General features: G+C 48.0%; 1 protein-coding gene across 15 annotated transcripts in view; it reads left to right on the forward strand.

Moving 5' to 3' along the window:
- Positions 1–2,004: 2,004 nt before the first annotated feature.
- The window catches only part of KCTD17 (potassium channel tetramerization domain containing 17), a 53,334-nt gene continuing 44,635 nt past the window's right edge, over positions 2,005–10,703 (forward strand). The window contains exons 1-8 of one of the 15 annotated variants that reach the window (XM_085539920.1): positions 2,029–2,112; positions 3,647–3,719; positions 4,195–4,303; positions 6,045–6,136; positions 7,125–7,220; positions 7,556–7,681; positions 8,330–8,474; positions 9,862–10,574. In XM_085539920.1, the coding sequence (XP_085396046.1) occupies positions 2,111–2,112; positions 3,647–3,719; positions 4,195–4,303; positions 6,045–6,136; positions 7,125–7,220; positions 7,556–7,681; positions 8,330–8,474; positions 9,862–9,929 (711 nt within the window). In that variant the 5' untranslated portion in view covers positions 2,029–2,110 and the 3' untranslated portion in view covers positions 9,930–10,574. Of the gene's footprint in view, positions 2,113–2,168; positions 2,305–3,363; positions 3,720–4,194; positions 4,304–6,044; positions 6,137–6,872; positions 7,011–7,124; positions 7,221–7,555; positions 7,682–8,329; positions 8,540–9,861; positions 10,575–10,703 lie in introns of those variants that run through there. The other 14 variants (XM_085539964.1, XM_085539970.1, XM_085539975.1 and 11 more) reach the window with 14 other exon arrangements.

Below are 10,703 nucleotides of genomic sequence, written 5' to 3' on the forward strand. Positions count from 1 at the left end.
ATCCAGCCTATCCAGTTCTCTGTAGGGCCATCTGCATACTCACTGAGGGTGCATTCAATTGCCTTGTCAATAAAGTTCTTAAGCAGGGCCAGCCCCAATACTTACCACTGCACAATATCACTTGTGACTGGTTCTCATCTGCATTTAACTTCAAAATGCCAAAGAATGGGCACTGTTCTCCTCCTACAATTCCAAATCATTGTGTAGCTCATGTTTTGACCATAAGTCTGGCCATATAAGATACCCTGCTGTCCCTGCAGTTCCCTCTCAATCCCTTTTCCCCAGTTCTGGTGCCAGTCATTCTGTCACATATAGAGTTTCTCCTCACCTTCCAGGAACATTGACTGTGTCCCTCACGTGCACCTCCTGCTCCATTTCATCACACATTTGCAACACAGCTCCACCTTTTATAGGGATTAAGCATGAACAGTTCTCTAACAACTATCCTACAGTCTCACGTTCTTCACCTGTCTTCTTTCTCCCCTGCCACCTTCTTCCTTCCCTTCTTCTGTGCAATCCTGTTGCATTATTTCACGCTTGACTTCCCTGTGGGCCATTTGTTCCTCCACAAACTTTCCCAAAGACCACCGTCTCTTCCTACACCATTTCTTCCTACTAATGATTACTTCATGAGCGATAGTAATCACTGTTACCTGTATAGGTTTGTCTTGGTCCTCCCATCTCTTCTGGTCCTAGCACACAACTAGGCTCTATTTACACCCTATTCTGTACACAGGTACATTGCTTATAGGGACTGGAGAAAGATCAGCCAGCCTGTATGCTATGGAACCTTTTCCCTCCTGGTCCGACACGCCTGGCTCAGCTGGCAGTCAAATTGAGCTCTCCTGGTTATAAGTTAACTGTCTTCCTCTCATCAGCATGTCCCATCTAGGGATTTTCCTTTGCCCAATTTGCAGTGGGCTTAGAGGCAATCTGAGTGTTACTTGCTTTCCACATAGAGAAGAGATGGTTTCTTCTCCAGTGTCTCATGCCACAGTATGTTCAGAAGAGATTTTCACTTACAATGAGAAACTCCCTGGCCTGAGGGAGTTTCAGTAAAGCTCATACTGTATATTGCAGGACACAAGGGATGTGGTTGTTGTACCTTGACCTCTTTTCTTACTTACATGTTACTACTTCAGATTGAATTACTTGCCTTTCACCCCATTGGCCTGGGGTGAGCAAGGGTTGGCTACAGATGGCAACTAACATTGATGGAAGAAGGTGCGTTCTGAATACAGGCCATTCCTGACCCATGAGCAGCATTGGCATGGGAGAGATTGGAGAAGAAGGCATCAAAACCAAGGGATTGTATCTAAAATGGAGAGAGAGACTGAGGGGCTGTGAAACAGGCTTGGAGGAAAGGGAGGCAATTTGGACCCTTTGTAGAAAAAGGAACAAAACAAAGGCAGGGCAGATTTCTTGGAGGGGTAGATAAGGGGCAGTAGGTTGCCACCTTCAACCGCTGCATTCATATCAGGGAGCCACAGTCCTCCCTTGTCTGCTGCAGCTGTGGGCAGAGCTGACAGGATCTCATATTCCTAACACACCAGAGTGTAATGCAAAGCTCTCAGATATGCCGTGGCTTGACTCAGAGCCAGAGGTAGGAAGGAAACAGTCTCACAGCCCAGAGTTATGTTGTACTGTCTGATGCTTCACCTCAGGTTGGTGACAGTCTGAGCATCCTTGATGTCTTCTGCTGCTCAGTGGAGAGTGGTCCAGGGGCTGGGGATTAATTTATTAATGGACCTGCTCAATGCAAATAGGAAAATAAAAAAAAAAAAAAAAAAAAAGAATTACTCTCTCCCTATTAATAGTCACTATAGAGCTGGCAAGCTCTCAATGTAAATTAAAGGAGACCCTGCAGCAGATGATTTGTTCATGTGCTTAAATTAAACTGGAGGTCAGCAATTTCAAAACCTTTTCCTTGTTACCTTTGCTTTCCCCCCTCTGCTTTGCATTCCTGCACTGAAGGAGCAAAGTGCAGTTATACCATCTTTGTGAAGAGAATTCTGGGTAACTGGGGGGAAGGGTGATGCTATGCTCACGTTCTGTGATGATAAAAGGGAGTGATTTTTAAGCACAAGAAAAGAGAGGATGAGGAAAAGAAATGTGAGTAAAGCACGATCTTTGTCTTTTTTCCACCCCCTCTCCCCCAGTAACTCCCGCCTGGAAAGACCCAAGATCTAGGTGAAAGAACGAAGCGTCCACAGGGCAAACGGCGTTCCTGCAGTGCTGCATTGCCCTGGCAAGGAGGAGCCAAGTAGTTGTTTCAGGTGAAGGAAGACTTTGGGCCACATTCAGGTGAAGCGTCAGCTTTTCCTTTCCATCCCCAATGTGCCTGAGCTGCTGGCAAGCACAATTGTGTTTCAGAGGGAGAGGAAAAAGCAGAGCTGCTGGAGAAATAACTTATTCAGGTCATGACCATGCCAAGGAGTGCATTTGAATGGAGTCCCATGAGTATGAGCTGCCGAGCTCCATGCTTGACTGGCAGGAGGAGTGGCAGAGGCAGGGCTGTGCTCAGCAAGGAGCAATTGACACATTGGTATCAGCATGCGATATGCCTGAGGCAGAGGTGAAGATCCATGCAGGGCAGGGTTAAAATCTGAGCTCTTTGCAGCCAAGACAATATCAGACCTGGGAAATAGTTGGTGGTCTCTGGAATGGTTTGTGACTGTAGAACCGTACAGGGAGGAGGGGGATGGGGTTGGGGGGAGGGGAGAAGGGGAACATTTGCTGAATCGGTGACTCTTCTGAGTCAGAAGAAAAATTGTTCCTGCCCCCCTGCCAGCACTTCGTGCAGATCCAAGATACCGTTCCCAGAAGAGTCCCTACATATGTTAGCAAGAAGACAACTGCCTGCACATTTTGCAGCAAGAACAGTGTAGCAACTGATGCAGCGCTGTGCTGTGAGCCTGGGGTAATGTATCTCCTGGAGGGAAAGCTGCGGAGAGCAGTGCTGATGGGCTTAGTCTGCTGACTGCCAGAGATCAGAGATCTTCTTTCTGACTCCAGGGGCGCTTGCCTGCAAGATTTGCAACTCAAAGCAAGCAAATGATTAGCTGTAGTTTCAGGGTAATGTATTACAGCATCCCCTTGTGTGGGGACAGCAGGCTGGAAAAACTACAGTTCCCAGCACCCTTTTGTGCACATCCCTGCAAACTACAGTTCCCAGAACCTTTTCATGAGCCGGGGAGGGAGGGTGTACGTGGAAGTAATTGCTGAGGAATTTTGCATCGCTCCCCATACTTTCAAAGTGCTGCCCAGCCCTCGGTTAGTGAAAACCGAAACGGAGGAAAAGCCAAGGAGCGTTGAGACTGTGGTTTTACCCACCCCTAATAACTGCAGCACTAAGCATCCTTCTCGCCCTGGAGTCTCCCTGGGCAGACGCAGGGAGGATTCTTGCCCCTAAGGGAAACACGGCTGCTGCGGAAGGAGAGCAGACTAACTACAGATCCCAGCATTCCCTAGCAGGCAGCACCTGCGGCAGTCCCTGCGTGCCAGGGGGGATGAGGATGTGGATGGAGGGCGGGGAAGAGATGAAGGGCGCAATGGGGCTACGCTGCGGCTGGGACCCACCTCCCATTGATGCCCAGGCCAAGTGGGTGAGGCTCAATGTGGGGGGCACCGTCTTCCTTACCACCAGGCAGACCCTGTGCCGGGAGCAGAAATCTTTCCTGTGTCGCTTGTGCCAGGGCGAGGAGCTGCAATCGGATCGGGTAAGGCAGCTGTATTGCCTCCTGCACCATGCCCTTCTGAGCACGGGGAGGGCTGCAGGGCTGGAGTCAGATCCCAACAGCTGTAGGAATAACCCAGAGAAAAATACCTTCATTTTCTCCCCTTATCCTAGCGAGAAACTTCTCTTGCCAGATACTTCCTGGCTGTGTTGTAGCCCAGTCCCCTGCACCCCTGCTGCTCCATCACCGTGTATACCCTGAGGGTACTCCCCAGATGTAGCAGCCTGACTCAACCCTTTTTTCACTTCGAGGGATTTCAGCTTCCTCACACCGGGCCTGTACTTATAGTTGCAGGAGCCTGAGGTCATGCTGAGGTGGACATTCTGAGCATAATAATGCAGGAGTTAATATCTGAATGAAACTGTCTTGGCTATAGTCTATTATAGAGATGTTGCAGGTAGGTGCAGGTCAAGATGCCCCGTGTTTTTTCATCTCATGGTCTACCTCTTGTTGATAGGATGAGACTGGTGCATATCTAATAGACCGGGACCCTACTTACTTTGGGCCCATCCTGAATTTCCTCCGTCATGGGAAGCTGGTCCTGGATAAAGATATGGCTGAAGAGGGTGAGTCTTGGAGCTCAGAAACTTACCACTTAACCACTGCTGGAGCAGCACAGTAGGGTTTGTAGTTGACCTCCTTGTCTTTTGTTATCCTTCTGAAGATTGGTGTGGGAGATTTGAGAAGGCCATCCTTGCAGCTCTTGGAAAGCATGTTTCCTTCTCTAAGTGGGAATGGAGCAGGTGGAGAAGGGATCCTGCATATATTGAGTCCTTATGGCTGTTAGTTGAGCGAAGGTGTCACGGAGATGGAAGCAGACTAGGTCTCTCATCCTTGAAAAACTGTTTTATTACCTGTTCCTGATACACTTTTAACCAGGCTTTGTGACTGAGGTTTGTACTAATGACTGAGTGTTTCTAATTAGGAGTGAAAACCCAGAAGACCAAACAGACCAACTGACTGTAATAAACCCCATAATTAATCAGTGACACGTAATGTATGCTAATAGTGCTCTGATGGGTTGTGGACTGCAGCAATTCCAGTGGAGCAAGCCAAACAAACCAATCCCTCATTTGATGTTGACAGGGAGTCCAATAGGATAACTCAGTAACATCATCATGGTGTTACGAGCCAGCGATCCCCAGTGCCTCATTATTTTTTGGATGTTAGGGACTAACAAGCAGCCAATTTCAAAGACAGGCTGTGCTGTCCAGCCCTTGCCAAGCACAGTTTCTGCAGGTTCATTAGCCTTCTTGCCTCCCTTACATATTTTTACCAAGGAGTGTTTTATTCAGAATCATTTTATGACTTATAATGCAAAAAATATATATCTAAGAAATAGTACAGAATTGTAATCAACACCATTCAGAGATGTTTCTTACTTATCATTGGTTGTCACCCTCGTGTCAGACAGAGTTCAGCCGAGGCTTTTAATACCAGATCTGAAACGTAAACAGGAGTTCTTGTTCTGTTCACAGCTTCCTTTTGCTCCTGCCACAGGACAGGCTGGCATGAAACCAACCTGTTTGAGGGTATGGCTGAATGGCTGAATGAGGGACTTATTCTGAGTTCTCATGTAGAGAAGGATCAAACCCATACCAGCATTGTCTGCATGCTGATCTGGGTACCCATGAATGTCGGTTCCTGGCCTCCTTCCCCTCACTAACCCACTGAGAACTCACCTCCCTTTCCCTGATGGCTTGTTAGCAAGCAGTAGTATCTCAGGAGGGGTGAAGGATGCAGATACCATGCAGAAAACTCAAAACAGTTCTCTGTTTGCCTGCTTTGTGATGAAGCATGGGTGAGAGAACCAAAGACTGAAGTCATACAGGGATGCAACTCTAACAGGCCTGGGAGGAAGGATGAAATTTTCTTTTGCTGGAGAAGTCAGAACAAATTGTGGTTCCCTGTCTTCCAAAGAGGGCTGGAACAAAACAAAAACTAGTGGTCACTGAGAGCATGGATCCTACATTTATTCTCCTTGGCCTGTAATCTGAAAGTTGATTTTGGATTCTCAGGGAAATCCTCCTCTTCCCTGGGAATATAGTAGCAGACCTTGGTACCAACCTGCACTGTTTCTGTAGTAGTAGGCAGCATAAAGAAGTTGGGGTGAGCAGTAGAACACAACATGAGAGCCAGTGCTCAGTTCTCTGCGGTAAAGGTTTCAAACCTCTTAAGTTCTGAGCAAGGCTTGAGTATCATTTCATCCAAGGGTCATAACTTTGGGAAGTGTATTTAGAGTTGGTTTTTTGGCTTGCAAAACAATCTGGCTGTTAACTTTGTGGTTTCTCTGCCATTCTTTCTTAGGGGTCCTGGAAGAAGCGGAGTTCTATAACATCGGCCCTTTAATCCGGATAATTAAGGATCGACTGGAGGAGAAAGACTACACAGTGACTCAGGTATGGTTGGAAATGGCAAACAAAGATAGTGAAGGAAGGAGGAAATGCTGAAAGAGAAAGCAGATGTGGCAGAGGCAGCGAGGAGTGGAAAGAAGCAACTAATTAGAGTTTATGTGCTAATCTCTGTTCAGCAAAATCTTGCTCGGGGAGAGGCTGACACCAACTTAGTCACCATAAACAAATTCCACATTTGTTTTGCAGCTCCAGAGGTAGTGTTGGATGTAACCTCTGAAACAAAATGGGCTCCTGGAAGAAGCTCGCTAGTTGCTGTGGTTGGCAACCCTGCACACGGCAAGGAGGTTAAAACTAGATGATCATTACAGTCCTTTTCAACCCAGGCCATTCTATGATTCCATGATTCTGTGTTTGTAGTAAGGCAAGAGATGTTGTGGGGAGGAGTATTTTGGTATGGGGAGATCTGAGGATGTAATCACAGTGAAGAATGTGGGGATACTTCTAGAGAAACCTGGAGGGAATGGGTGAAGAAATGTCTGTAGAAAAGAAATGCAGAACACGAAGCACAAGGAATCAATCCTGTGGCACAGTCACACCTTGTCTTGGCTAATAACCTTTTCAAAGCTATCTTCTGGGAATCCTGACTGATATCTCACTTTTCATAATGTCTGCCTTAGGATGTAAGCCTCCAGCAATGCAACCACTTTGTGCTTGCAAAACTCCATCAACATTTATGGCATTTGAATAAATTACTTTGTAATGACAAACTCCCTGTTGGAAAGAGGAGGACACTTCTGAGGACACTGAAAGAAGCTCTCAGTTCAGTCCCTTTTCTCAGAAAATGAGAGCATTTTTCTTTCTCCCCAAAACAGTACAAGGCTTGGTTGTGGTTTCCTCTCCATCTTGAATCTTGGACATGGTGAGAAGGAGAGCTCTGTAAAGAAGGGGTGCTATCTCTTTCTTCTGCAGGTGGGCAATGGCCTTTAGCATTTGACCTCTGTCAACATCTTTGTCTGCATTTTTTTTCTTTCAGGTGCCTCCTAAACATGTGTACCGTGTACTACAGTGCCAGGAAGAGGAGCTCACTCAAATGGTTTCCACTATGTCTGATGGATGGCGCTTTGAGCAGGTATGGGGAGGACAGAGGAGGAGGGTGAGGAGTTGTCTTTTGGAATACAGATGGATGGTTGTATGGATACCATATAGCCCCCATGCAAAGCATCTTCCCTGGCTGAGAATATTAGGTCAGTTGTTGATCATGCTGTCACACCTACTATCTCTCATCTCTTTTATTGAAGCTCAGAGGACATTCCCTGTTCTCTGCACTTGCTCAGCCTAGTTATAAGGCCTTTCTACTGGGGGCAGGGACTGGAGTCCTGCTGTGTGGTGGGCTTCCTCCCTTACTCCCTAGGTGAAGTGGAAGCTTGCAGTAACATTTGTTATTTCTTTTCTGGTCTTCTCCAGCTTGTGAACATTGGCTCGTGCTACAGCTATGGGAATGAGGATCAGACAGAGTTCCTGTGCGTGGTTTCCAAGGAACTGTACAACTCTTCCAATGGCCTGAGCTCTGAGTCCAGCCACAAAGCCAAGGTGAGACCAACTTCACTATGGTCTTTTTCCTATTGCTTATGAAACAGTTTGCTCTTGTTCACCCCCTTTTCCTTTCTTCTCTCCACTGTGACCATGGAGCACTCAGTAGTGAAATAGATGGTGATATACAGGGTTTTTTTTTTTCTGGTATTCAGCACCATGACAATATACCAGTGGCCCAAAACAGTGCTCCAAGTGGTGATGCCTAGCTGTGTGTGGCAAATAGCTTTACCAAGTGACCCTGGCACTTCTCATGCTTCTTTAAAATCTCCCTCATACCTTCTCATGATCATGCTGCGCGTGTGTCACCCTACCATAAGGCTGTGATTTCCCCAGAGTTTCTGCAGCATTCTCATTCCCTGCTGAGTCCCATCTAAGAGACAGGAGGTCAGTTTCTCTCCTTTGGAAGGCAGGACAGGAAAATGTGGCATTGCATGACATCATGTAGATACCTAGATTCAAGGAGGAGCACTAGAAACTGATGGAAGCTGTTGGGCAGTGGGATCACAATACTTGTAAGGGCAGCCTTTACATGATGCTCCATAAGAAAAGCCTCTTGGCCCCCTGGCCCAGAGCTGTCTTGACTGTGGGGAAAGGTCCCTTTCTAGTTCAGCATCATGACCATTGCTTTATGCCCTTCTGTGTCAGCAAGAACTGTCATGGCTCATCTTGCAAGTGTCTCCACTATTTCTTCCCTTTGTCCTGCATGCTGGCCCGCAGAGCGCAGAGGAGGACGTGGAGGAGGAAGAGCAGGAGATGGAGGAGGAGGCAGAAACAGAAGCAGAAGAGAAAGGTGCAGCAAATCCTTGAGGAAAAAAATAGACTAACCCCCCAGGCATAGACCCATCCACCTTTCTGGTGAGAACTCCCAGCAAGCAGCAGGGAAGAATTAGGGCACATGTGGGGTGGAGGGGATGTCCTCCTAAGGAGCAGGAGTTTCTCTGGAGATAAAGCTAATAGGGAGGAGTTGTTACCTTGGCTGCTGCTTTGTGTTTTTGACTGTTTGGTTTATTTATATTATATTTTTATTTGCAGACTGTCCATGTACCAGACACTCCCTCCTGCTCCCCTCTGTCTCCATCTCTGCACTGTCACCTGCCTGGGGCACCCTACCCCATTCCCCAATCTCCAACATTCTTCTCTTTGCTCTCTTTGCCCCTCATGGCCTCCTTCCAGCAGACCTGGTTCCCGTCTCCCCTTCCAAACCCAAGATTCTGTGTTTTCCCTGCTCAGGGCCCCATCTCTCTCTGCTCCTCAGTTTTCCTACTCTGCAGGTATGTGACCTGTCTGCACTCTTAGATCCTGCCAGTTTGAGCTCTGCATGAGTAACTCACATCCTTCCCTCTTGTGGATAAAGTCCTGGTTTGTAGAGCTTGGGGAGGTGGAAAGCTGGGGGAGGCTGAGTCATTTCTAAGGTGGCTTTTCTGATTCTCATCATACGTGTGCCTTCACTTGCCAAGCAGTTCTTACAGCTCTGGACTGGAGGCTCTGGCAGCAACAAAGAAAGTGCAACCAGGAGTAAGGAGGAGGGCTGGGGAAGAATGCAAAGCAGGCAGGGGTGGCACAGTGGAATGCCTGCTGTGTGGCTGCCTGCCATGCATGTCAGATCACATTTCCCGATTGCCATCCATTCCTGCAGCTCCTTTGCCCCTCCCTGCTCATGCAGTGGCAGAAGGTGGTGAAGGTGCAGTGGAAGCTGTGGGTCCCTAATCCAGATGTTCCTGCAGCTGTGCTTGAAAGGGGCCTCTGTTCTGTCTTTCACTGAGACAGGCTGCCCATCTGCAACTGAACAAAGAAAGCTTTCATAGAAGGACCACTCTCCTTAGCTGGAAAACAGATTTCTTGTTGAACTGGTGATGCTCAGTGCCACTTTCCATCCTAACGGGGGGCACTTGTTAGCTGGGTGGCATTTCTCACTTCTCCCATTCAAAAGCCTCCTTGTTCATGGCTATGGGACCTGAGTGTTATTGTCTCAAAGGGCAGTGTGTGTTAATCACAGACTTCTCCCTCTTCGTTCTCTTTTCACCCCACCCTCAATCCTCTTCCTTTCCTCCTTCCTTTCCTTTTCCTTTTTTCCCCTTTCCTTTCCTTTTTCTTTATATCTTGTTTCCTGTCAGGTGCTCATTCCCTTTTCCCATTTCTTGCCCTCTTTGATTTGGTTTCTCTCTCTCCTTCTCTAGCTGTTACAAGCCAGAGGCCTGAGGATGCGATCCTGACTCTACACTCCAGCCTCTTAATTTCTGCTTGATATCTTTATTTTTGTACGGTAGCATCTTGCAGCCCCTTGTGCCGCAGTGACACCCGCAGCCCCCTTCACTCTCCACACTCGGCTGTTGACTTTTACAAACTCTGCCCGGAGGGGGGCAGATGCTCCAAGGAGAGCTGCAAGGGCTGGAGCCCCGTCCTTTGCCTAGTAGAATGGCTTTCTTTAATGTCACAGTGGCCCCTGCTGGGGACATCAGTGATCAACCACTGCAGAACTTTGCTCCCTTCCCGAACACCGGTACCCAGATGTGGTGGCATCTGCAGTAGGACCACTCCTTGCCCGTTCACAGTTGCAGGCAACTGGTCTGGGCTTTTCACCAGAGGGGTAAATGCAGAGACACTGCTTTTTTTTCTTCTTTTCTTTTATTTTTCTGGACCACCTTTGCTGCTGGTGGAGTGTCCCTGTGCTGGATGTCACCTTGCTGGTGTCTCACTCCCTGTTCCCCTAAATATCTCCACATTGGATGGGTGAGTGGAAGCAGCTGTGTGCTGCCTGAGTACTTGTGTGGGATGTGCTGGCACTTGACAGAAGGTCTGGCAGGACCTCAGGGAGCCAGGGGTTGACTTCACCGCTGTGTCTGAAGATGCCACGTTGTAGACCCTAAATAAATCTCACGCCTTCTTCCTCCTTGCTGCCTCTCATTTCAAGTGTTAGAAATTTGGTGCTGGGAGGATGCTGAGCCTGCCTGCTGGGTACAGGGGTATTTCCTGGGCAGCCTGTGCCACTGCAGCACTGCTCTTCCTGAGAAGTTTCCCC

The sequence above is a fragment of the Coturnix japonica genome, chromosome 1 (genome assembly GCF_054131305.1).
Source record: "Coturnix japonica strain WE chromosome 1, WE-NBRP24, whole genome shotgun sequence".
Lineage (NCBI taxonomy): Eukaryota > Metazoa > Chordata > Aves > Galliformes > Phasianidae > Coturnix > Coturnix japonica.